General features: G+C 43.9%; 1 protein-coding gene across 2 annotated transcripts in view; it reads left to right on the top strand.

The window, feature by feature from the left end:
• The window catches only part of LOC1276110 (breast cancer anti-estrogen resistance protein 1), a 118,630-nt gene that overhangs the window by 36,427 nt on the left and 54,406 nt on the right, over positions 1 to 27,797 (top strand). Inside the window, exons 1-2 of one of the 2 annotated variants that reach the window (XM_061647004.1) lie at positions 7,449 to 9,167; positions 26,017 to 26,160. In XM_061647004.1, coding sequence (XP_061502988.1) covers positions 9,051 to 9,167; positions 26,017 to 26,160 — 261 coding nt within the window. In that variant the 5' untranslated portion in view covers positions 7,449 to 9,050. Of the gene's footprint in view, positions 1 to 7,448; positions 9,168 to 26,016; positions 26,161 to 27,797 lie in introns of those variants that run through there. The other variant, XM_061647003.1, reaches the window with a different exon arrangement.

Here is a 27,797-nt window from a genome sequence, read left to right as displayed (position 1 = left end):
GTTTTCAATCATGGCTTTCAGCGCGTTGTTGCCGCCCTGCAGAAAAGTTAATCTTGCCTCCCTTCGGTTCCTGGTTTGTTCACTGCAGGACGACATGATTGTTCCATTTTGACCGATTTCTAATTGTGGCTATGAGCACAGCCGCGATGTGGTTGCAAATCCGATCAAGCAAAAAAAAAGAGACATGGATGGAAAAAGGCAACAACGCATAAGTCGGTGGCCGGGGAATCGTTCACTTCTCGTCACGCTTCGTAGTCCAGTTTCTAATGTCAGTTTAATGTCCGCGTAACGGACTTTGGCTTCAGCTTCCAGAACGACTGTAAGTCGGAAAGTAATCAATCACTGTTAAGAATATCCAGCCGGAGTTGTTGTTTTTTTATGTCGTTTGCCGTTTTTTTTCTTCCTTCCAGTACAGTAACGGTGTGGTGGCAGCAGTTTTTTGTTTGTTTTTCCTTGCTCCACATTTGCTGAAGATATTCTGGATTGGTTGCGGTTTTTTAAGTGTGAGACCGTTTTGGAAATATGGGCTTTGTGGGGCACGCTCGGTGGGTAGCGAAACTTAAATGAAACTTCCTGGTGAACCAAACCAAACTAAGGAGCAGAAGGAAGAATGGATCGAAGTGTTGCGGGTAGAGGACAAATTGTGGCACCGTTCATGATGTTGCCATATTGAGAAAGGGGGAAAACTGTATTCTGAAGCCACTGGCCAACACATCCGTAAAGACACAATGCATTCTTTCGAAGCAAGTCATACCAGCGGGCGCCACCTTCAGCTCTTCTACTCCACAGCCAATCCCTTTGCTTAAGAAGGGATGTAGTCTTCTCAGCCATCGTAAAGAAATGCACCACGTGAAGAAAGTGTAATTGCATCAAGTTTGTAGCGTGCCATGGTGAGGTTCTTGCTGAGGAGTGATTTTGTGCTGGGGTAAAAAATAAAACCTACGACCAACTCCAATCGCCGTCGAGCGCGGACGTGTGAAAGTCATGTATGTGTGTGTGTGTAGAGGTATATCATTAGTGCAATTCATCAGGAAACTACAATTAGGTTACGTTACTGTGCTTCTGCAGCAGCAGCAGCATCAGCGGCAGCAACTTGTTCGGTTAGCGGGCAGCAGCAGCGCCTCAGCTCAACCACCAGACGGCCGCCGCTCGAAAGATGGATGACGTGGTTTTGCTCTCTGCGGTTTTTCGATTGCTTTCTTTCTTCCGTCCCATGTTTCGTGCTTCGTGGTTTACAGTCAATCCACAATAACCAAAAAGGGCACGTTGGCTCGTACCAACCCTGCGGAGGAAGTACGAACTCCCTTTAGTTAGATCAACATAAGTGGGACTTTGATTGGACAAAAGTGAACACTACCTTTGGACACACTTTTGTGCGTTTTAAGATAATAGTTGGGGTTGTCGCCTCGTAGCCTAATGGAGTTATACAACTTTGAGACGAATGTTAACATGGTACAAATTATAAAGTGTTGGGAGCTCCTCAAATCCTTTATTTTAATACAAGTTCCTATGTGTAATAATATCATTCTTTTTGAAGTAAATTTCCTGAATCCTTATTCTACCAGGCAACATGTTGATGTCAAGATCTTTGCAAGAAATTGTGTTGAAATTGAATTTGAATCTACTATTTGCGGAATGGTAGATGGAGGACTTCGGCGGCAGTTAATTTTTCATGTTCTTTTATCATTTGAACTTTCGGTGACATTTGACAGATTTTAAAATGGTTTTATAACCTTACTACTCCTATATCGGTTCATCGTGAATCGTCATAATGTGATCATGTAACATGTGCAACCACACACTACTTGCACTCAGTTTTCAATTTCCAAATCTCTTCCACTGCTCCGCTCCTTTTATTATGCTCTTCGTGTGTAAAGTGAAAGAAAAAGTGAAAAAGGTTTTGTAACACCTAGTTCCTGGTATGTATGTCTGAGTGTGTGTGTGTGTGCCCTACAGCGACCTCTCCAACCTAGTGAGATAGATGGCCGGCTTGTAAGACAAAATGTAACAAAGTGGACAGTGGAGCAATCACCTCTCCCCTAACCACCGAGATTAGTAGGATGAAAAGGCTACGCTGGTGATGCCTCGAGCAGATTAGGTTTAAGGGTAGGAAAATGAAATGCTTCCCCATCCGAACCCCCCCGCAGCTAATGAGCTTACAAAAAATGGGTTAAGCATAGCGATCGGTGGAACATGTTTTTTTTTTGAAAGCGGAATGTAAAAGTGCTTTAGAAGGAAAGGTATATTAATTTCTCCCTCGTATGAATCTCTTCACCGCGTTAGCATCTTCGGCAATTATTGAACTACTATTCTCTTACTTTAATTGAATCTCTTTTTTTATCCCCACAAAGGATAGCTTGTAACGTAATTAGCCGTAAGTAAATGTTACTCTTTTGTTAGCAAGTTAGGATCACTTTTCGAACTCGTTGTTATTTTTCTTAGAAACGGTATGGTATGTAAATTTAAACCTTTGCCTTTTCGGAAAGTTATGGTTTCTCACTCGCACGACCCCGACCTCGGACAAAATGTTTGCAGTTGTGTAAGCAAACCGGGTGTCGGTTCAAACACCAATGCCGCAATGATTTCTCGGAAGATTCGTCAAGATGAATTGTTTGTTCAGAAGAAGTGTAGTTTAACGTTAAAGATGCTTTGTAAATTATTGGTGGTACAAACGTAATGAGTGCTTCAGAATTGTTTAACAAAATAGACATTTTTTTAGACACCAGCAGTCAAGTTAGTGTTAAAATGTTATTGCAGCAGTATTATTAACTGCAATGGAAGCAGAAAAAAACTCGATGAAATTAATACCAGATGTGGTAAACCAAGCGAATTCAAACTTTGCAAGCTGCTCAACTTTGGTTCAAACCAAAAGTAAGCAGAAAAGTTTTCCGTTTCTTCTAAATTACTCCATGATGGGTTTGGTTCTTATACTTCCTTGTACACACAACTTTTTGAAACAGGATTGTTTTCTTATTTTATGTAGTGTATTTCATCGTTGCATATATTCCCAGCCTTTCTTTTATTCCGATGGCAACAGTATCTCTAATTATTTATGTCTTATCATATCTGCTGCCGTTAAAGGATTAAAGTTTTTACATAATAAACTTGCATTAACATTGCCAAAGTAAAATAAATTCTCAAATAGGAATGGAAACTGGATGAAGTCATATTTTCATCTATTTCAATTTTTCGTTTTGAGGATTATCCAAAGAACCAATCTTATACTTTTAATGTAAGAACTGGTTCGATTCATATTTTTATAGTTTTCATGTTCATATTTTTCCCCTTTATCGTGGGCTTTTGTGTATTTTTTGTTTTCAAATGTTTTTACATATATTTTTACTTTTTCCTTGCATATTTGGTTCCACTCGCTTCCCTGTGTCCCTGTGTTTTTATTTGCTCTTGTAAAGAAACGGGTAGCAGTTTTGCGCACAGTTGCCGTTTCCTGCGAAGCGAAAGGAACATTCTTGTTACATTGCAACTAAGCTACACAAAACAAATGTTTTCCGGGAATATCTCGCCATCTCGCCAATAAACTAAAGTGTTCAAACAAATGTGTTTTGAACGTGGCGTGTAAACACTTTATTCTACACTTTGCCGAAACAACCCCGTGCTCCGGAGTTCGGTAGATGATGAAGCTGTGTTCCTTCCTCGATAATCTCGTTCTGAGTTCTCGTTCGAATCGAAATGTTTGTGTATGTGTGTATGTGTGTGTTTGTTTTTTCTTACTTTAAATTCTTCCATTCAAACTGTTGCTCGCACTGAGCGAAACAAACCCACCAAACTGCCTCGTGCACATCCTCGATGTTACCAGCGGAACGTGCGTAAACTGACACGATCGCATAATTCATCCGTGTTAATCAGAATGCACAAATCTTCGGCGGGGGTACATTTCGCTCGTTCCGATATGCGTCCATTCTGTGCATGGCCAATCGGCACAGGAAACACGGCGTGGAAAGTCATGCACAAAAAAACAGAGGGAATCTAGTAGTGCGTTTTATTTTCGCTCACTCAACCAACCTCAGTCTCCCGCTCGCGCAGTTGCGTCGGTGCAATCTGATGCGTTCCAAAGGCTCCGCTTGTGCATTTCCATGTTCGCTGCACACTTCCACTGGAAACAAAGCGAAACCTTCTCACGTTCACGATGCGCTTCGGGCGCTTAATTGTTTTGTGCGCGACCCGGGCGCACAGTTGTGCGTTGTCGGGATGCAGAAATAGCGACAGCAATAAATCAAGCAATTGCACTCGTTTTGTTGAGATGGATGCAGGAAGATGTGTACAAATGTTTATGCTTCGCCTTTGTGGCGGGGAAGTTTGACGGGCTGTTTGACCGGAGGAATTTTGTGCTATTGCACTTTGATTTGCGATGCAAAATGAAGCAAAAGCAAGATATTTGATCGTAGATGGAAATTGAACTTGTCGCGACATGGCTCCTTTTATTATGTTCAGTACACATTTCCTAAGTGGTGTTGCTCAAGTATATAATTAATATGTAGTGGAATTAGTTCTCTTATTAAGCTTCTTTGGTTCTTGTTAAATAAATTGGTGCTTGTAAAAGCGTAAAATGGTTGTTTTTGTCCTCGTTAATTAGAGGTGTAATTATTTGCACGAGAAAAAGTATTGCAAAAGAATGTTGTATAACCCTCGAAAGGTCGTTTTTGTTTACGGCCGTGCGTTCTTTGTGACTCAAATGAATAATTTCTGTTCGTCCTGGCCTTGATAAGGCAGACATAAGCTGACTAAGTCTTTTTATTAAACAAACAGTTGTATTGCTGTTCCAGCAACAGGTGGAAAGTAGAAATAATGGCATAAACACCTACTGTTAATGAGTATTTGTGGTCACTATGCTATTGTGCAGATTATTTGAGTGTACTAAATATTCTATTTAAAAATTGATTAACTTGTTATCTTAAATTTTAATTTCCTCTTTATTTACTGCTTGTTGTTATTCTTAGTCCTTAGCAGAGATATCCATAGTTTGAAGTTTGTGTAAATTAGTTTTGTTATTAAGACGAAGCAGCTCTCATTTCTGACAAACTTTGTTCATAAAATTCTAAAAAAATGAAGCATCATCCTACACATCCATTTACAGTAACAATATTTGCATTTGGTATCATTCATTGTGCATGCATAGAAATTGGTGATAAATTCCTCCATAAACACTGAACGACATGTACATCCTTTGTTCCATATTGTTGAAGAGTTTGTTCTTTTGTTGTTTTTTTGAATTTTTCTGTCCAACCCAAAGACAATTGCACTTGCGGTCGTACTGAATACAGGTCAAGTAAGTACTTCAGCACAGAAACTTTATTTTCAAATCGGTCCAAAACGTTTTACGCACTCCAAATCGACAAATATAACGTCCAAATCCAACACACCGAACATACTGCTTATGACCATGAAACTTGACGACAAATTTGGTTCCCATTTTCATTTCCCTTTCCTCAATACGATGGGTTATGTTTACGAAATTGTGTCGCTATATGCCATTCCCTGATTTGACTATTTGACCAACTAACCTCTCTCTCTCTCTCTTTCGTGGCTCTGCAGGGGTCCAAGGTGTGTGGATTTATGGGTTTATGACCATAGCGGGCAAAGTACTCGAAAAGTTTGTCCCTCGTAATTGAAAACTTTTGTGCAAATCTGGCACGCACACCCTTATCCGCACAATGATGTTCCGGGCGGAAGTGCATCGGAAAGCTTTCCTTCCACTTAGGGGGAGGGTCGACCAACTCGGCGTGAGGGAAAGGGAGAGAAAAGTTTCTTTCGTCTAGGGCCATTAAACGTTTCCTTCAACATTTTGATTGTAAAGTTCCCATTGATAAAAGACTTGTGAACTAAGTCATATGTTGCGTACGACCTCATTATGAAGTAAAAGCATAGATGCGGATGTAGCGAAGTAAAACACTTCAAGTTAAAACATCTTAAGTTAAAACAAAGTTCAAGCAAAACACGCCTCAAGCGATAGCGCGCGCTTCAGAAAGCAACAAACATAAACAGGTAGTCAACCGTTCTCACGGTTCAAACGAGGAAGTAACTTTACGCAATTCATAAACCATAGGTACATGTCGCATTAAGTATAAATACAACTTGTTATCAAAATAGTCATAGTCACAGTTAGCTGACCTATATGCGGTCAGCAACTAAATAGCATATAAGAGATGAAAACCTAAATAAAGTAAGCGCATTCGAACACAAACCTCAGAATCGCTCGTTTCTTAATAGTCGGAGGCACTCTCCGGTCGACGAAGGAAAAATATACCCGACTCGGTGTAAAGCACCGGCGTTGGGCGCTGCGACGGAGCAACACATCCGCCAGCAGCATTATCATATATGAAAGGGTTCGTCGCCATAGATTTACTTTAAAATTGTAATCACACTTGAAGTGAAATTATAAAAAGCAAACCACGGCAAACGGAAAGACAAGCAGTGCCCATCTCAATTGTGAGCAGGATGCCAAATCTTGTCATTTTTCGTGTTACGTCTTGTTTCTTCACTAAACCCCGTAGCAGGTAAAATAACCTTCCGGAAGGTTCGCCTCAAACACCTCCGTCCGCTGTCGAAGTTCGTGTTGAGTGCTATCCTTCGGGGATGGATCATAAAAATTAGCATAATTTTCAGCATGCAAAACTCACCGGAGACTGCGTGTATGTGTGTGTGTATGCGTTGTGGGAAAGAAAGACAAGTCGTCAGGATGGCAACGAACGCCGGAACGAAAACAAACACTGCAGCACCGTTCGCCATTCTTTTGCATTATCTGCCTGCCTGCAGGCAAATTGGCCAGTGTTGACGCGGCCTTAATTTTTGTGTCGCTTGTTATGAAGAAACCGCTCGGCTTTGGCGTTGGAAAAAGGAAGGTAGTGAGTGCATTCATGCCTGCGGTAAAGCCACTTCACGTGGTAACGTAGATATGTACGCAATAAGAAAAAAAAAACTCACAAAAACGAATGGAAGGGTTTGTCATACACGTTATCGTGCGCAAAGAATTATAAGTATATTGATAAGGCCAAGCAAAAGGTAATTCGTTCGACAAAAATACACACACTCTCATGCACATAGTGCTTTTGGTGATGCAATTCTGGCGGCACCGCACAAACATTCACACGGGATTTCGCGAGTTCGCGTCATTCCGGCGTCTTGGCAACGACCTTCACGGCGCGGGCAGGCAAACGGGGCAAGCAAAGCCACCAAAACTCCAAATTGTTTGTTGTCCGCCACCACCCCGGCAAAACCGGCTTTTTAACACAGCTCACGGAATAGCTTACGATGAGCAAGCGGAATGAACAACCACCGATGGCTTGCCGCATGCATGAACTCTGCTCGAATCATGCATAAAACTGCTCGAACGCTCTCTTACAACAGCAGCATGTTTGGTATGCATTTGATATTCTCCCCGCTCTCGGGCTAACGCGGTTCAAGCCGGCTTGAGCGGTTCGCAGGCTCCGGCGTGCCGTTCATTCGCTCATTCGTTGCGTAGCATAGGAAGCAAGCGGACGCACGCTCGTCGGCACGTTTCCCCGGGAGTGTGTTCATCATCGCCAAAAAGGGTCGACGAGGCTTTTAGCGTGCTGCACAAAACCGTTTGACGCTTCGAGCGCGGCCGTTGTTTGCGTCGCGATTTGCGTGCTTTTGCCCATCCGCAAGTGGTGTGTTCTCGGAGAGCGTGTTTGTGGAATTTGTTTAGGCAAATGTGATTAATACACACGGTGGTGCGTCAACCAGGCAGGCGGTTTGCTGGAGGTTTGCGTGAGGGATTTAAGTATCGGATCGGGTTCGGTTGTGTCAAATGCGGCTTTTTTATCATCGGGTGTTGAAATTTTGGGCTTAAACTCCGCTTAGTGAAGAATGCGCGACGTGTGTAGATTAGTGCTGTTTCTTGAAGAAAAAGAATAATGCCGCACGGGCGACAGTAGACGAACGAGGCGGGCGTGGGCTACTTTGAAATTGTATGCCCTCGTGTACAAGTGCAAAAATATATACGTACCAAGCAAATATTTACTTAGCAAGTTTGTATTGTGAATGTTTGGGGGTGAAATTCGAGTTGTTTAAAATAGAAAAATGCCAAAATTGTCGGTGAATTTTTTACACAATTTTTAATTAGTGAAAGTCACTTTCATGTGTGATTTTTGTGACAAAACATAATAAAAAGTGTACGAAAAGTCTTGAAACTGGGAAAAAATCCCTAATGCTCACGTGTGTCGTTCCGTACTTCGAAAGCTAAAAAACGAAAAATGATTAATAGTATTGGTGAAAACGAATAGATTAGATTGGCCGTTTTGAGTGATTTGTGAGCCTAAAAGCTGCGTGCCACTTTTGAAAGATTTATCTCGAAAAGCTTTTTTCGTTGCCGAGTGAAAATTAAATTATCTTCGCCTGATCAAAACCGCCTGTGCCGCCCGGCTGTACGTGTTTGTGGCTGAGTCTGAGTGTGGCCGTTCTGCCGATCAAAGTGAAGGTGTTGCTCGCCGTTACAATACCTACGTAGACGAGCCTGTAGCCTGCGAGACGTCTGTCTATGTGTGCGAATGCAAAAGCCTATGCTAATTTTGAAGGGTCGCTGTGCGCGGTGCAACTTTGCCCTCCATTGACGTGAATCAGGGGAGCACGCTGCCGAAGTTGGGGCTGATATGTAGTGTGTTCGACGGCTTTGCGTGTGTTCGTGCAACTCCCTCCCCTTGCTCGCTCCCGGAGTTTGTGAATAATGCTACCGATAATTAGATTTACCGTTTAATTACCCACCGCCGTGTGTGCTTGTAAGTCGTGGCCGTGTCCGTGTTGTGTTGGATGAAGAGCATGAAATAAACGAGAGTAGCTTCGAAAGGTGAAGGTGAAGCAGTGTTTGTGGCGCCTTGCGGTAGCCTGCAGTGGTGCACATAAGAAGACGGGAAGAAAAAAGAGCTCCTCAAGAGGCAGACAACAAAATCTGCAACACATCTGCAATCCTCCTCTCCCAGTGACAGTTGTCTGACTGAACGGCCAGAATCTCCAGATTTGCCATACACATTACACATTACACGGTGTCAGGAAAAGTAGCAGCATTCAAAGCCAAGATGTATCTGCAACAATCGGCACCGGTGTCACCGCACACACCTTCCACGCGCAGCAGCAGCCGGAGCAGCAGCATGCATCTGGTTGAGTATGACTACGACGAGCCGAAGCCGGCAAAGGTTAGTTTAGCACCCATCATCATCATCACTGTCGTCATCATCACCACTGTCATCAACTCCGGCACCATCATCACGAACGTTGTCCAGCGTGGACGTTGCCTTCTTTCGTCCGACGGACTACGGAGGAGTAGAGTGACGAACACCCTCCCGTACTAACCGGAGCTGTTATTTGCTCAGCTAAAGTTGGCATGAAATTATAAACTAACACCTGACGATCCAGATGTAGAGCAAGGGTGATGAAGGAAGGTGCGGGTGTTGGTGATGCCCTGGGATGTGTAGAAAGTGCACTTGCTAACATTCTGACCAAACACATACACACACCGACTGACGCAAGGGTAAAGTTTCCATCTTTCGGGAAATCGGGGAGAAACCTCCGCATTACACCAGAGGAGGGCAACAGTTTTCATTGGATGCATTGCGCAACAAGCTAAGAGGCTGTATGCGAGCGCCTACACGAGAAGTCCAAAACAGCCGAAGTCATACAAAATCATGAAAAAGTCTGCGCCCTTTTGTTCCGGCATCCTCGTGAAGTTTACCGAGTCGAACCGAATAGTTGTGTTCGATAAACATGTGTGCGTATCAGGTAGCAGCATTTGTACTGCTTACCTGCCGTATGAGGCTGTGATACCGAGCGAGACGCATAGACAACGCGTCTAGAGGACATGTGTAGCCGTGAGGAATTTTTTCTGTGTCTCTTTTGCCTTGTCCTTGCCTTTAGATCCGGATGAGTGAAGCATGCACACCTTTCGGGTACGTTCGTGGTATAAGCTCTGTCTCTCTCATGTTAATGGTGAAGATAGAATCGTATGCCATCGGCTCTGCATTCGAGCGTGGGCAGGCCCGTGGACGCCGTTTGTACGCACCCTATAAGTGCAAGCGGGATGTGTGAGTCGAACCTGAACGTTTTGCATTGTGGCCGAGTATAATTGTAAGGCAATGAGGGTGGGTAAATGGTGTTCCAAGTTATTTGAAGTCCCCGGGAATAGTCTCACAAGTCACGACTATGACTATGAGATATACATTTCCTGCGTTGAAATCGTTTATAAAGATGTTATTAAAAATATAACTCAAAAAGTGAAAAATTTTGTTTGATCAAAGAGAGAACCATCAGCGAATTAGTAGTTCCTTTGAATGTGAAACATTTTATGCCACAAAACGATTTCAAATTTGACGTTACAGAGCACCAATAATATATCTTCACTTCTTTCCATTCGCTTGCGACACATTAAAGCGCCCTAGGCTTCACGATTAACCTTTGATCTGGAATTTCTTTGCGGTTTTTATTTTGCAAACCACCAGATTGACACGGTTGTTGCGTGTTGTTGGCATGATTGATTACGAAACATTACGATACAGCACCGACAAGATGGAGTCGACGGTTGACAATCTTATAGTATAAAACCTTGCAAAGTCCATACATAGATTTCGCCCAAGTTGATGGTTTCTTGTTTTGTTTTGTAAGGGTCGCTGATCTTTTAATTTTAATATTTTGCATCACTCAAAAAAGACTTCAACATATACACAGGCAGATAAGGGAATCATTTTGTTTGTTTGCAAAAAAATGCCTCCCTTTTGCACGCCAAACAGACAGGTTGTTGATGTATTTTTTTACCTTCTGCAAGGCTTTTGACGCAGATAATGATGAGTATGATAAATGAGGCTGTGCGCATGTTGTCGTCGTCGTGTGCTGTTGCCTAGCACTGCTCGCCGTTGTCGCTTCTTGCTTAGCAGTTAAACAAGCAGTGTTTTGCTGCCTTGACATTCACTTACCTGAGCGACCAGAGCAGTGTTGATGATAAGAGATGCACACTAACGCTAAAGAACTCTCTGTGTGTGTTGTGTGTGGCAACGAGATATGTTCTCGCCATGCTGGGAGGTACGGAGGCAATGTAATAAACACCCAACCACTAATGATCACCGGGACGATAATTTCTCGGTCCTGGCAAATGGCACCGGGGTCTGCATTGCAGAAGATTAAACTTTTTTTTCTTTCTACTTCTATAAATAATTCCCCTGCTGATGGAGGAACCGGCTCAGGTTGAGTATCGAGAAAGGGAGGGAGACGAAATAATTTCAATTAAATGATTAAAAAAGCATGATAGAACGCGATAGCGGAAAAGTTTCTAATTATCGTCGATTTTCTTCCGACAATTTCGCATTCACCAACTGAATTGAATTATCATTGAACTGTAAAGGAATAAAAAAAAGCATCCCAATGGTATGTCGTTTTTGCACATTTCCATAAAATCCCATTACATCAGCCCGGGTCCAATTGTTGTAGCTCGATAGGAAATAATCTACCCTTTTTCTTAAACCCCATCCAACTATGGCAAGCAGTATTCTCCACAGATTGAGTAGCTATTAGTCAGGTATCTATCTGGCAAAGCATCGAGCGGTTCACGCCTTGCAAATTGTAAAATAAAATTGTTGTACCGTTTGATAGCCATCGGGGGGAGATGGTGGTGGGTTAGTAAGGTAAGGTCGGTACATCGACACTCACCACACAAGTCCGCAATGATTCACGTACCGTATCCGCATCGAATTCTACCTCATTTCATTATCTACCTTCTGGACCGCAGCACACACACACTATCTCCATAGCTTGTACGAGACCTCCGTGTGTATGCTTGCTGGCACATAAAAAAGCAAAACATATCCACCAACCTGAAAGGCTGAGCGCTTGTTTCAAGGTTTAAGCGGCGACCGCCACGTAAAAAAGTGCTACTGGAAAAGCGTCAGCAAAAACAAAGCCACCTCGCAGAAAGGGTTTACCGTTTTCCCCGTCCACACATTGCTTCCAGTGTACAGCAGCATCCTCCTGTGAAGAACCCGTTTTTATCGATCACCACACACAGCAGTCACATATGGCCAGCAGCCAGCGGTGGTCAGCATAATCCGGAAGCTCTGCTTAGTCGTCTTCTGCGGCGTGGGGGCTGTTCACCGACCCCGACCTGTTCGATCGTCTTGCGCATAAATGCATGTTCATGCTTGACCGTCACAGCCGTCTTCTCTGCGCGCCGGGCAATTCTACGAGCGTTTAATTCCAGCCTGGGTCAGCACCCACCGTGCAGAGGCACTTGCCGCTTGCCCATAAATGGAAGAAATTCGTTCACTTCAGTGTCAGCAAGTTTGGCTGTAGGGTGCTGTTGTTGTTGTGGAGTTTATGTGGTTGTGTTTTTTGTCCACCTTCGAAGCTTTTTAAACTTGCCTCTCAAAGGCCAGCGGTCGGTCAATGCTATTAAATCAGCAACTCCCCAACTGCCCATTGCCCAACATACCTACTTTTGGCCAGATGGTAATCATTTAGCGCCTTCCGCCGCTGCCATTTGTCTCATTAGTGCAGAGTTTGTCGGTCACGCGAGAACCGTTGAAGTACTGTGGGGGTTTCCCCGCTCGTTAACCAAATCGTTGACCAAGTCCACCGTAGGAGTCTGTAATAACAACAACAAAATGTTTCGAATTAACCAATATGGAACTACTCTATTGGAAGATTGGTGCCAGGTCTATTGGAGTTGGATCTCTTAGAAGATTGGAAGAGTTCTCTACGCTGCAGCCAACATCTCGTAGGATCGGGAAGATTCTACTGTACGTTTGCTTGGTATTTTTCGGATTGCGGTAAATTGTGGGAAAATTAGCAAGCAAAGTATGCAAACACTATCATTCTCACCCTCCCTCGAAGGTGCTAACAAGATGGTGGAATGGCGTCATTGGGCTCGATTGCAACAGTCTTTTTGCGCCTGTTGTTAGCGCAAGGTCGTTAGATGTACCTCTGCAGCGATATGAACCCGTCACTGTACGAAAACGGGTACGTTCTCTTATCTTGGTTCGCATTTTTTGGAGGGGAATCAATTATCATCAAACCCATCGACCAAAGGTTCGGTACACTCCCGGTACACGAACCAGTATCTCAAATAAATGGGTTCGCCAACTTCACGCTCCCTGTTGGTAGGGTTTCGATAAAGGGCAGACAGATTGGCGACGGTGAAATGTAATATTACATGATATGACGTGGCCTCAAGTATGGCATGTCCCAAAACGTGCGAAACCTGTGGAAAAGATTGAAGTGTAATGCCTACGTGAGGCGCAACACATTTACTGATTTTGAAGTACGCTCAAGGTTGGTTGTGTTGCCAGGGAAGTTACTACACAGTCCACTCGACTGACGAATCATTTACGATGTTGTGTCACCGTTTGGGGGAGCTTAAAAGAAATTCTATTTTAAGCATTCCATGAAAGCTCATTAAGTGCTGCCATCCCACTGACGGTTCCAGTGAGTATCGAGAATCTCTCCCCGATTGTGTATCATTAATAGTGTTCATCAGCTTCAATGAAGCATCAAACTAATGAGTTCGATACCGAGCGGAGGTGTTGGATTTAGTGCTTTTCAAAATGGCCTCTTATGGATTGATATTCTGTGTCTGCTGACTATTGAAGTTCTCGCCTCATTGGAGAGATAGAGAGCGGTGATGGCGAAAGCCCGGCGTTATTAAACGCAATGCAAACATATCGATCGAACCACTCGTGGTGGTTGCAAAGGATTCCCCGAGATATGGGGACTCTCAAAAGGGTGAGGTGCAGTTGTTATCAGCGGGGCAGATACGACAGTGTAGGAAGCAATAATGGCTAACGAACCGGTACACCGCACCTCGGTCGACCCGGATGATGTGGCCACAGTGGGCAATAGACGCTCATTAAAATGTTTCCCTAGCGATGAGTTTCCATCAGTAGAGGCTGCTGCATAGTTCTGACAGGTATGACAGCTTTTATCGTCCAGCAATTGATGACTTTTGTGGCGGCACAAAAGATGCAAAGCGAGGTTGGAAGCAGAACATGTGATATGCAACTTAATGTTGCCACGGGAAGATGGCGGAGCGTTGTTTGGTGCGCAAATAATCGATTGCCTCAATTGTGCCACCCCGCAAGAACGATGGTCGTTAGGGAATGAGTATAGATTCTAAATGGGGTACCTGAAACAGAGGTTGAAATATTTGTTTGAAATGAGTTGATGATGCAAAACATGTTGCAAACATTTCGATATTCCTGTTATTTCGAATTTGGAAATTAACCGGAATGCATCTGAAAACAGTTTTCTTTAAAAATTGCTAACTTTGATAGTGGTTAGTTAAAGTTCAAAACCGACGTCATTGTCTCAAATGTCAACCCCTGTCTCTGATGCACTTCATGGAAGGTTGTGAATTGTAGACAAATTTTAACACTTTCAACCCCATCTTAGTAGTAGTGATTCCATCTTTACGATCCACTCGTCTGGAACGGATCCAAGCCAGAGAGCGCAGGACAAACTTGTCCGTTTGGCCAAAGAAAACCCAGCCAAGTGGAAAGATTTCTTTGAAACAACGACCAACGTCCACCCTGACGCGCCGTTGCAGCTTCCCTGGGCGAACGCTTACCTCGCTTTTGTCGCAAATATTAGCTCCATCGACACGGAAACGTATAGCCCGGTGTTCCGAAAACTTTCCCTCCCCGGTGCGCCAGAAGTGATACCACTTTGCAAGATGGCAAAGGGAAAACTAGCTGGCAAAAATGGCACGCTTCAAGGTGGCGCTCCGGAGTTCAACCACCTTTTCCGGTGCGCTGCCGACGAACAAGCGTAGTGGAAAGGTTTTCGTGGTAACGGGTTGCCGTGGTCTGGCGAGCAAGCGGGGTACATAAGCGGGTGCTGCGGACTGTGGCTAACTTATCGGAGTTGGTAAAGATTTCGGTCTCGTGTGGTTTCGAATGTGCGGCATATGCTTTCCGCAACCTGCATGACTGCACGAGCATCTGTACAAGCTGATTATCTTCCATCCCCGGCACCCTAACGACCTCGAAGGTGAATTGGTGTAAGCCAGTGCCAGCCAATCGGTAACATCGGGCTCAACACAGTTGCAACAGTGTCTGATGTTACATCCGGAATCGGGCATTTGGCGATTTGGCACACGGGCTGGAAGTTATCGGCTGTACAAGTCCGAAAGTAGCAAATCGGGCAGTTTTAAAATGTTCACATTTGTGTCCAAGAGTTTATAATTCGTCGTGATCATGGCGATCGGACGATGGTTTTGATAATGAACAAATGAGTTAACTTTTCAACGAAAGAAACACTTGTGAAAGCAATGACTACCAAACCTAGTCAAATGTAAGAAATAACGAAGGTCTTTGATTAATGTCCGTTAAATTAAATGATCTTGTATGATAGTCGGTATACTTTTGGAGCTCAAGATGTTCATCAAAAAAGCATTCTTCTTCAAAGACTTAATAAAACCCCGATTTACTTTCTTACTTACATATGCAGTTATCCAGTGCGCTTCTATTTCTGGAGTTGTATTGCAACTTTGCGCATCAGTCACGTATACGTATCAACAATTTTCAATGCTCAAGACTGTTGCCATTATTTGCTGACTATTTTGGCTTCTCACACAGACACAAGTGCAGAGCTCAGCACGATTTGCAGTGTTAGTTTGTTTATGTTTCTGAAATCGTAGCTATATATTCTAAGCAGTTGATGTTCAAGCACGGCTGAGCAAAGTTCCAGACAAATCGCAAATTCAGCAAATCGTAAGCCACGCGTGTCTTTGTAGCGATCGTTTGAAATGTGTCTGTAGGTTTTGCATTCAATTTATGAACATAACTCATCTTCTTCTTTTTACCAAAACCCATGCCCCAGCCAAACATGTTGCAAGGACAATGCAAACTTCAAACGCAAACTGCATGCTCACTCTATAGGAAATTGGCCGATGTTTATTGCTTCCCTCCGTGTGGACCGTTCGGAAACATAATTTTTCATTCATTTGGATTGCCTTTTTCGGGACAGAAAACTGCATTGTTACATGTGTTTCTGTCGCTAATTTCCCCTACCCGGGCACCCTGGTATTGAAACATTTATGAACTGAAAATGGACATGCGAAAACTAACGCCCGTTTGGTTTTCGTTCGGTACCGTGACAAATGTTGCATTGTGCATTGTTGTGCACGTTGCAGGACGTTAAAAGTCATTCCATACGCTAGCAACTTTACATATTGGTTTGGTGGTGAATTTTGATGCTAATTCAATGGCTGGTTTACCAATCGAGAACAAGAACAAGACCACTTGCTTCGCTCATTCGCGTCGTTCATTCGTCAGCAGAAAAGTGCTTACGGATATAACCATCATAAGAGGTAAAGTTTATCGTGCTTTATTTCATTCCTCGCCATTTCGCTTCGACCACCGCGGCCGCTATAACTCACCGAACGGTTGAAGAGTAGCAAAAAAGCACTGACTCACGATCTATACGTATAGCGAGTGCGGTTCCCATTGGGAGCGACTTTGAGGATTTCTTATTTGTGAATTCTTTCCTTCTGAACAATCACCCGGATCTTGTTGAGTTTTACCAGGGAAAAGTACCTGGTGGACGGTTATGACCTCTCGGCATCCCTAGCAGAGTTAATAAATGTCAGGTTGTACCAAACAAAACGTTACGTTACACATAATTGTTCAAGTATATCATCCGAGAGTTTGCTTTCAACCTCTAACCCATGCGGTAGCGACAGCTTCCGAGAGGATTACCGATTCCTCCCAGTTCTTGTGATTGGATCCGAAAGTAGTTTCTGTGAGTGGTGTTCTTGCCAACTTTTCTTTATGACTGTATTCCATTTTTCGATGGTAGTTTTTGTGTGTATTTGCGGGGTACTTGAACTTGCAAATGGTGCCAAGCACACAGTCACTGCTTTATTCGACACGTTGCTTCGACCTGACAGGTCGACTTAATATTTCTTCACGTCTTCATCTCCAAACGAATTACGGCAATATGAATTTTATGATCGAATGAGCAACAGGCACCAAACCATGATCCTCTCCACCGTGCGAAGTCGAAAGGCAAATTATTTGTTTCTCTTCGGTTGTGCAAATTTTTCGCCTACCGATCGTGAGTTGGGGGTTTTTACGCGTTGAAGCTTTTGCTTCGTTTCTTTTAGCGATGGGTTTTTTGTGTATCACATTCACCGTGGCATTGAAATGGCCAACGCCACATAAACTTCGGCGGAATGGTGCAACGTACGCGAAGGCTTCGTAAAACAAACCATTCGGTTGTTGGGTTCAGACTCTTTTTTGTTCCTGGTTTTATTTTTGCAATATGGTTCGCTCAGTAAAGTCTTTAGGCAAACGCTTGAAAGTTTGGTTTAACGATCGGTGGTTTTAGCGTTTTATTTACTGTTACGTACTGGTGACTTTTCGAAACGAACAAATTCTTTGTTGTATGGAAAGAAGCAAGGAGACTGTTTTCAAATACACTGCAAAGAATAACCATCTCGTTTGTCGCGTGCAACAATGCCGCACCCGTGTTAGCATGCAACTGTTACCATGCTGCTGGAGAGTAGTTCCCGTCTCCGACCAAAGCCAACGGAGGCACCTTCACTCTATCCCCAAAGCCGACACAACCAAGGTCATGCTAACGGAGAGGTGTTGTCATACTAGAGAGAGAGAGTGTGTGTGTGACTGCAACAACAGGTACAAAATGCAACAGCAGCACTGGGCGGATGCAAAAAAACAGCGAACCTGCAAACCTCCAACGACAGGTCAAGTCTGCGTTGACGTTTTGCGTCCAATGATCCGCCTCCGGCAAGCGCGGTGAAATCGATCGCGTGTTACCGATCGCGGGTGAGAAGAAAGATGTTGCCGTGTTGTCGTAGCCCCGTGATGTCAAGTGTGGCCGTACCTTGTGAGGATTTTGCGCCCCGAAGTGAAACGGACACCCGCCCATTCGCACGGTTGACAGATGACCGATTTGTGTTTACATATCGTTTGCCATTTACGTGCTCTGGGTTGTTTCGATGGGATCTCGGATGTTTGAAAGATCTGTATAATAACCGTCTTACGGTGGGTTTATCTCGATCGAAGCGTAGGCAATCTTGATGCAAGTCGAAAAAGCGCATTATGAATTGTTAATGGAGAGGTTGAATTTGTGTACATTGTGTTGGTATAATTTATATTGATTCATCGATGAATAATCAAGCGTTTTATATGCGATTCATTTAAAACCTTTTTCTTCGTACTAAATGTTTAAATATTGTAGTATACTTTTACGTTATAATATTAACATAATTTTCTGTATTTGCAATTCATACAACTCGGTTTGTTATACATCACCTCTTCTTCTCACCTTCACGGAGAGTGTAAATGTAGAACTGGCTCCAAAATGACACACCATCGTAACCTAGATCGACTTTCAAATACCGCCGGCTCTTGTTGTGCTGCGTTGGCAACGTTGTTTGTTTAACGGCTTATCTTATCGGGTGCGAAACGCACACTCCAAAAAACCACCACACCTTACGCCCTGCTCCATAGATAGGTATAGTGTGTGTATGTGTTAGTTGTATTTGAGTGTTTTCCACAGCTCGTAGGTTTTATTTTATCAAAACTCGTGATAAGGGAAAAATAGGCTGCATTGGAATGTGACACAGAGTGTAAAGGGGGCTCCGTTGGTAGTATGTTGAAACACGAGCTTGCGATAGGGATTGTTTTTTTATCAATATCTGTTTAAAACATATTGCAGCAGTACAACATGTAAAACAACATATGGCGTTTAAATTTCTCCCCAAAATTGCTTTTGCTCTAATATCAACAACCAATACAAAAAAAGGTTCCTCTTTGATGAACCACTCTGCAATCGTGCGTAAAATGAGCAAAATGGCATTATCTGTTTTGCCTCTCCGTAACGTCTCATCTTCTGAAACAGGAGAGCATTCTGCTGCCATTCTTTCTACCAGTTCCGCATGCACCACTACATGGTCGCTGCATGTTGCGGTATTGACGATGCGCTGCCTTTGAACATCAAAGCAGGAAATTACAAATTAGACACAATTTGACCCTTCAACGCAGTACGCCTCCTGTGCGATCCAATTTCCCGAGAGCACAATATGTAAGGGAGGGTCAGTTTCTTCGATGCTTTATGTGTGATCAAAGCCTGTCAAGTAGGCAAGCCCGCCCTTACTCGATAAAGTCAGACAAACCCGCACACACACACCGACACGACCCAATACCAACAGGAAGTGCAGCCGTGCCCCGCAACAAAGTAATTAAGTGTGCAATTTTATGCTACGCTATTTCGCCAATATCTCTCTACCCTTGTTTCAAGAGCAGACGGACATGCTGAGGAAGTAGGGGGGAACCAGGCCCGATGTCTTCACGTGCCAGGAAGTAGCTGATGTTTATATTGTTTCGAGACCGGGAAGGGTGAGCTACTGGGATGCATTGGAACGCGCTACTTTGGAAATCGATTTTAGCCATCGTAAGCGAAAATGTTTAGTCTTGCGTTCCTGACGCCTCCTGCGGAAATTGCGGGCGTTCTCTTGAACACCCTCGATAAGGGACGCGGGATCTCCCTGGACAGACACACTTCCTTTCCAATGTGCAGAAGGAATTGGATAAATCAATCAACAGTTATGTTTACTTTGAGTGCCGCCTTCCGTTCAACTGTCTATGTGTCTCTGTGCCCTCTGGAACCTCCACTCAGTGCCCCCAGCGATGTTCCCGATGGGGGTATATGGGGAAGCATCATCATGAAGTATATGATGCTCGTCATCGTACGCGAACACACCGTTCGGTGTGTTTATCGAACGGTCATCCGAGGTATACCACCCGTGTTTGAAAAACAATGACCAACCCTGGGGCAACGATGATGGGCTTTGTTGTGACTTCATTGAATATTCTAAACACGAACCGACACCACGGGGACGCTCTGTATGTCCATCGTCGAGTTTACCAATCATCGGTGAGGGATGGTTGTGAGTAAGCGGCAGTAGTTCAAGGGCTTCCGCCCCGCCCTTGCAACGGTGACATCGCCCTGTTCCTGGAATCGAAATCCTGGAAGTTGATGATCTGATTTCTGTGGCAGTGTAGGTGGTGTGTTAGGAGTTATAGAACGTGTCGAATGCCGCTGGAGATAGAGAAAGAGAGCAATGCCAATTACGAGACGTGCATCCCCCGGCACTAAATCGATTCGGGCGAGAAGGGGCGAGATTGAAATGGAATACATTTCGTGTGATCCTATGGGGAAACGAGCTGTCCGAAGCAGACACTCGCACGCACCGGTGAAGCTTAATGACATTCTGACATGTGAAAAAACACGAGTCCATTTCACCTGATGTCCCAACCAGAAAATCTGTACGACAAACCCTGGGGCGGAAGATGGACAAAAGGTGCTTGTACCCATTTTAGTGTCAGATTTTCGGGCGATAGGTTTGGAGCATTAGACGCGATCTGGCAGACCCACTGTTTTGGATCCTATACCTGTTGTTTTGAGGAGTCCCTAATACCATGGATTTCCGTTTGCCTGGACACTGCTTATCTTGGACGACGACCTCCCTGATGGTCGCTGGGAGGTTGAAATCCATTTTGGTTTTTCTCACAGAGCTCTCCATTGGAACCCAAGTTTAAGTGAGTTTTGTTAAACATGCTCTTTATTGGCTTAGTTTAGCTTTTTGATATGCTCAGTCTTCCCGCATAAAGAATTCAATTTTATTTCCAAAGAATCAGATCAATTCACGGGTGTTTTCGTTTGTAGAAAACCAGCTTAATGGAATCTTTTTCCACCGTGCTTTTCATCCCAATGTTTGTGTCTATGCGCTGCGGATGCACACACCAACTAAATCTTCTTAGCGTCTATCTGGTGCTGGATTAAGTCACAACACAGCCATTTTTTCTCCCGATTTATCTTTGACTGTTCGCAGTCAACTCGGAAGAATTTATAACACTGCACTGCAAGCATAGCGTTGTCATTTGGGGGTTCCATTGGAAAGCTTCTCGCTCCCAACAACAAAGGGCAACCGGCAGACACAGCACAAACGCGCGCGCGCGGCAAATGTCTCACCAAATTATAATTTATCTAATCGGTCGATAAATAATGTAATTCAATCGCCGCATAATCATCGTATTTCATTATTAACACACAAACGTATGCGGTCGGAGATGTTCTGTTGCTCGACGGGCTATTATTGGTATGCTATTTTAGCGTATGCATTGGGTGAGAATTGCCATCGAGGTCCCAAATTTGCTGTGTCTACAGCAAGATCGGAGAGAAAGAGAGCAGAAACAAGGTACCAAAGTCACGAGCATTGTTTAGCTGTGCTTTGCGGCCAGTTGTGAGGCCAGTCGTGATTCGGACCGTTGGAATGCTGGCTAGCAAGGAATGGTCCGACGGCAGTAATGGATTGAATCATTACTTATGTTGTGCACGTTGAGCTGACCGAGGGGACGCTTGCTGTGGTAGCCGCTGAAAGAGATAGAATTAATTAGCAGAAGAATGCGTGCAATACGGGCCCAGGATTTGTGTAGCCCGTACGAATCGGTTTTATTATTTATGTGGTCAGCCGATTAGTGCTCACGAGCACGATTGGATGTGGAAAATGGGTAAAATGAAAGGGGAAAATGGAACTCTAATGTTTGCTGAAAAGGTTGAGAAACTTAAATGGAATTGAAATTGAGTTGAGAGTCTTGAGAAGTTGTGTCTTAGTGACTGTTTGCAAAAAAGCTCTAAAATTACTTACACAATAATTTCTGTATACCACCGAAATTGATATTCTATTTGCATTTCTATTGACTTTAATTAATTACTTGACCCGTACTTTTTAAACTATTTTAGGAAACAGCAAATAAAAATTCAGATTCATTTTAATGTCGAACTGTTCATTCAATAGCTGAACAATTTTTAGCGCACTATTTAATGCAATTTGCATTCATTAGCCAGATAAAATAACTTCTTTCCCTGTACAAAAATATGCCAGTGAAAGTCGTCGAAAGTCCTCTTGAATGGATTAGTCCCAAGATTCCTAACATCCCCAACAATCGAACGGATCGACGAACGGGTTGAGTATTGTCTTACCATACGTAAAATCCTACCTCACTTACCTTCACTTTTTTGCCTCACGCCTTCTCCGGCGTGAAAAGGTCAACGGTCGATCTAAGCGGTCAACTGACCAATGTGTTCATGACGCTTGTGTTGAGGCCGTTTTTTGTGCTGTTGCATAAAATCAAACGTCAAACACCAATCAACCTGGTGGTGTTACTCACCCTTGTGAGCTGCCGCCCGAACTGGGTTGAATTTGCTGGATAGGATGGGTAACGGACCACAGGTTACATCCAGTTAATTATATGCTAATGAGGCCATTGGCGTTTTATTTATAAATCCATTCGATTTGTTCCTCATCTGCTGCCACCAACCACCCATGTGGCTCTCCCTTCTTGATACAGTTAATTAATATGAAACCTTCCCCGCGAGCCTCGTGTTAGTTCGTAATAGTTCTATTAGCACCTGTGGAGAGGTGGAAGAGTCGTGGGAGCAAAAAAATTGCATCGACTGCACTTCTCCATACTGGGAATTGCAACCGATGCACCCTTTACCCACCGCAACCTGCACGAGCGGGCGTGTTATTGATGGGTGGTAAACATTTTTTCCACACCAACACCGCCCATTAACATTGTGCCTTTGGTCCTCGCGATTCACACTCGCATAAATTTGCCTCACTGAACGGCTAATTATTTCCACTTAAGTTGATCCAGATTATTTTTATTTCCTCATAGCTTTGGTTGAACTTGTTTTTTTTTGCATCATCGCATTGTTAGCCGGCTCAGTTAACAATTTAGGTTTTACCTTTACTACATTTGTTGTTGTGATTTTTTATCACTGTTTTGATTTTACTCATAAATCGTTTAAAATTAGCTCCCGTTTGCTTGTTTGCTGTTTGTTGCCTTTTTTATGCTATTACGCCAGTGCTTAAATCATCCAACCAAATGATTCCATTTTCCTTTTGTTTCTTTCCCACCTATGTTTAATAATCTCATTTTCATTAAATAGTTTTTTATGCATCGTTAACTGCGGGCTCGCGTTTATTCAAATGGACGGCAAACATTGGCTCGCCTTTTTTGAGGATCTTTTCTCCCTTTATTATTCCTCTGTTTGTACTTTTTTGTGTGGTTTGTATGGTGATTTGCCCACCATCCAACACAGCCAAATGGATGGTACGTGGGAAAAACGTTTCGAGCCATCATAAACAAGCTGCAAAGCACAGGATAGTTTTAATGCTTGCACTCGCGCTAATAGGAATTGTATTTTGGCTTTCTCGTTTCTTCCTCTTTTCTTTTTGTTTTTACACGATTTTGGAAGGTTTATTCGATAAGCATATAACTACTGCTACTACTACGTGTTTTTCAGTTGCATCAGTAATTTTTGTGCTGAACTTTTCATACCATGTCCACAAAGTTTTCGGGCGCGTCTGTATGCAGCGCTGAGCGGGTTCAGGAAGGTGCCAACAAAATGAAGATTATAAATCATTTTCTGGCGCTTTGTTCAAGTTAGTTTTTTTTTGTGGTGAAAAGTTGTTACATTGTAATGATAATTTATAAGTGTCATCCTACACGTTTGAAACGTTTCTTGGGCGTTAACAATAATCACTATGCTGCACATATTTAAATTCAGCATTAAACGCAACTTCTACAAAATGTGCGAAGCATATAATTCATTCCGCTATTCGCGCGACTTGTTGCTAAATGCACTTTGCAATCGTTTGCCAAACGTTGCGTTAACAACTGGCGGAACTAACTTTCAAACCGAAAACTCAAAACGGAAAACATAAATCACCGACAAAGACACTTTGTCGCGCAAACAAGCCGCCCAGCCTGATTGTTTGTAAGCGTGATTACAAATCACGAAGAAGGGAGAAAAAAAATCCTCCGCTGGTGAGACAACCAGACAGCAGTTTAAAGTTGTTAACCACACACCAAAACCAAAATATAAAAAAAAAAACTCCATTCCGTTAACAACTTGCAATGGTTATAGCCGCTTGGAAGCAGATGAGATAAGATCACTGATTCGGCTTCTGGTGGCAGAGAAAGAGATCCATTGGAGTAGTTTTGCGCGTTGAGCAATCATCATCATCATCATTATCACCCAGCATCACCCAGCATCATGTGTATCATGCGCTCTGCATCACATCTCCGTTAGGCATCTGTTGAACAGCTTAAACCCAATTTTTGCCGTTTTTCCCTGCGCGGGCCCGTTCGTCGTCCGGATGTGCGGAATGTCCGCTTGATTTCTCTTCCGATCGTTTAGACCGCAGCAACACACATACAGAGCGACACTGGCAATTCCAGCATTAGCTCCAATTTCGGTTGCGGTACCAGATTGCGATTGCGTGGTGTTCGGCTGAGCGAAGAAACAGCACACAGGCCATTTTGTGCAAAACCACGCTCCGATGCTGGCGGAAATAGGCGACAGGCGAATATGCAGACAACAAGTGACGGCTGTCACGACAGGGAGGAGGGCAGTGGTGTCTCGCGGCACGGGGCAAGTGAGATGAAAATCAAGTGTCGATTAGTTGCGCCGATTTCGGAAACGATGTCCATAAATTGCAACCGCGCCGCGAATGAAAAGGAAAGCCAAGAAAGAAGGCAGCGACGTTGTGTGGAGCTTGATGCTACTGCCGCCGATCGCTTCATCGGGATTGTAGACTTCGCTAATAGCGACGGAAGCAGGAGGAGGGAGTGCATAGTGGCGATGGAATTACGTTCAGCTTTTAGCTTTGCATTTCAGCCCACGAGCAAACCCCCGTCCGTTTGGCGGATGTCGTTAAATTTAAGGAAATATGTCCGTCGACGGGTAGATAAATAAGCCGTTTAGTGTAAATTGAAACGTCGGCCAAGTTTGGAAGGGCTGTTCCTGATATCGATACAAATTTGAGTTGGTTGAGTGAGTGAGTTCTTTGATTCAGAATGAGCATTTTCCAATGTTTGGTTTAGAGAGTTACGATGGTGCCGAAATTGTTTCATGTTTTAAAGAACCTGGAAGAGGAAGCACTCTTTAAATGCTCATAGAAGTCTCTAATATTTCACTCCTAGCCTCACCACAGCATACCTTGGAAGCTGCTGGCTGACTCGAAAATCAAAAATATCATTAGACTAATTGAAAACTGATCATCACTAATGGCACGGCAACAGCAACAGCACCATCACCAACAACAACAACACAGCAGACATGTATCTAGGTGACCTCGTTTTATGTCATTTCATTTAAAAGGCGGCATGTGCTGCAGAGGAAACCTTTCTTCGGCAGCGGCCCACCTCTGGTGCTGGCTTTTTCCTTCGAACCGGTGTCGCATTACATCCAGTTCGATTGCCATTTCCCAACGCTCCTGTGTTTCTTGCACGTTTCGCTTTGATTTCAAAGTGACTTTCGTTGGGAACGAATGGAGTGGGGAATGAGCGAATGTCGGGTTTTTGTTTATTTTCTCAAATCTTTCACTGGCATCCCTTCGGGAGTGCTCCCTAAATGCGCTGCAGAAGGTTTTGAGTTTGAGTCAGAGACACCGAATCTTTTACCATAAATCTCTACACTTTGCAGGCTGTGTTTGTGCAGACATTGTTCATTGTTCTGAGAACTGGAAGAAAGTATTTTGCCCGTTGGAGAAATTGGTTCTGTCGTAACGGAAATGGTTCTTGTCATAAAGATGTCCTTCAATGAGTTTTGAGTAACCGTAGCACACAGTGAAAGCAATTAGAACATTCCTCTTGCATACTCACTTATTTACTCGGCAGAGCTACTGTTATCCACACTGGGGATTAATTCATTTCCCAGCGTTACCAAAAATAGCCAAAAGCATGAACAAACGACCATCTTCACAGCTTCGGGCACATGTTAGAACGTATTAGGATTGATTACCTTTTTCTGCCTTACGGAGCTGGATGACATCTCACACAACGTACGGTTCCGTCGGGACCAATCACGCCCAAACGATTGCGCTACGCACTCCTCTACCACAGCCGCTCCTAGCCATACCGATAACATGCATCTAATTTGGATTTCTCGCAAATCTTCTCCTCGTTTCAGAAACTGCTGGCCAAGGCAACGTTCGACAACATTGCCGAAAGCACGGACGAGCTGGCGTTCCGCAAAGGCGAAATACTGACCGTCATCGAAACGGACACCAACGGACTGAAAGGATGGTGGTTGTGCCAGCTACGGGGTCGTCAGGTGAGAATTGGATTTTATGGCCCATCTTTGCCTGCCTGCGTGTAGGTGAGCGTAGGTTACGGTTGCAGCTGCATGTTTGGGGGAAGGACGCTCAAATTCCTGCAGCCATCGTAATCGTAAACGGAAAATTCACCTGTTTCGGTTCCCAACGAAATTAATCCCAGAGGAAACCTACGAAAACTTACGTCGCAGTGCAACAAACGGGCACTGTTACAGAAGGTTAGCATGTATAGCAGTGCCCCGAATCATGCTCCTCCGAACGCCGACGGACTGGCAGAAGATACAAGTTCTGGGCAAAGTGCTGGGTTATTCAAATGAAGAAGCCACACCGCGCCGTAGCCGTAGCGGTGCACTTTCCACCGTGAAGTTTTTCGGAGAGCCTTCGCCGAACCTTCTTTTTTGTGGTGTGGAATAATTTACGACTGTGAGAGTTGGTTGCTTTTTATTGGAAGGCAGCCGTCGAAGGCTCGAACAGGCCGAGATTGCTCGCTAAGCTTCCCCGTTGCTGACCTTTGCTCTCTCCTCCGTGCACAGCCTGTTGATATGTGCGGCAACGCAGCCATTTCACTCTCTGCTCGTGGTGAAAGAAGCCTAGGAATGGCTAGGCTGACGCCGCCGCCGCCTGTGCTACGACTTGTTTAATTATTCAGCGTATGATTAATGACGGGAACGGAGAAGGAACCCGAAGCTAATGGTAGGCTTAAGCTAGGGGCAACTCAACCGTGATGTTCCACCGGCGCTTAGACCACTTCGAGTGGCAAAGTTCGAGAGAGAGATCGGTTGGGTGGTTGGGGATGACGGCGGCCTATGCTACCCATAAAGTCTGCCAGAGGGCAGAAAAGTTTGCAGCGAGGATAACTCAATTAGCTGGTAGGCCCAACGCTGCGTCGTGCACACACCTTTTGAGTAAAACAGTGTTTTGGTTGTATTTTTCCTCGACACCAAAGTAGTAGTGTCTCGGACTCATGACATGACACCCGGGAGCTGCATAACAGTCGTTAATGAACCTTGAGAGTTTGGATTGAAATCAGGCACATTGTTTGATGGTTCGCTTCAAACGATTCGTTGAAGAGCGGTACGACCCGGATGGCTAGCACTGTATAGGCTTCGAGTGGCATTTCAATCATCAAACGGACACGGAGCCTAAATCTGGAGAAAGATCAAAAGTTAATTGAATTGCGTACTTAGTATCGAGTTCGTTTGCTCATTGCTCGTACTTCAGGGAGATGTTGTGAAAAACGAGTTCGTTTGAGAAATTGATTTCCGAGAACGGGAGGGCTTCGATCTTCCGAACTGAAGCACTGCGGAAACTTGTAAGAAGGAGCCTGAAGTGGTGGCAGTGGCTTCAAGTGTATGTTAAAAATAGAAAACTGGTAGTCTTTGTTGGGTATCCATTTCTCAAGCAATCTCATCCCTCTCAGCAATTACAATTTCGTACATCTGACGTACTCCATCATCCTTGCTTGCCGTTTATTAATTCCAAAAGCAAAGCAAAACAAGAGCTACCCTTGAACACGTTTGCTGTATATATATGTGTGTGTGTACACAGTGTATAATTCTATACGATATTTAGACATTACTTTTATGACATTTGTTTGCTTTGAAAGGTTTCCAGAGTGTTGATTTTTAATTGAAAA

Source organism: Anopheles gambiae, chromosome 2 (genome assembly GCF_943734735.2).
Source record: "Anopheles gambiae chromosome 2, idAnoGambNW_F1_1, whole genome shotgun sequence".
NCBI lineage: Eukaryota > Metazoa > Arthropoda > Insecta > Diptera > Culicidae > Anopheles > Anopheles gambiae.
The sequence above is the reverse complement of the archived record's forward strand: the minus strand, read 5'-3'. Positions and strand labels throughout refer to the sequence as shown.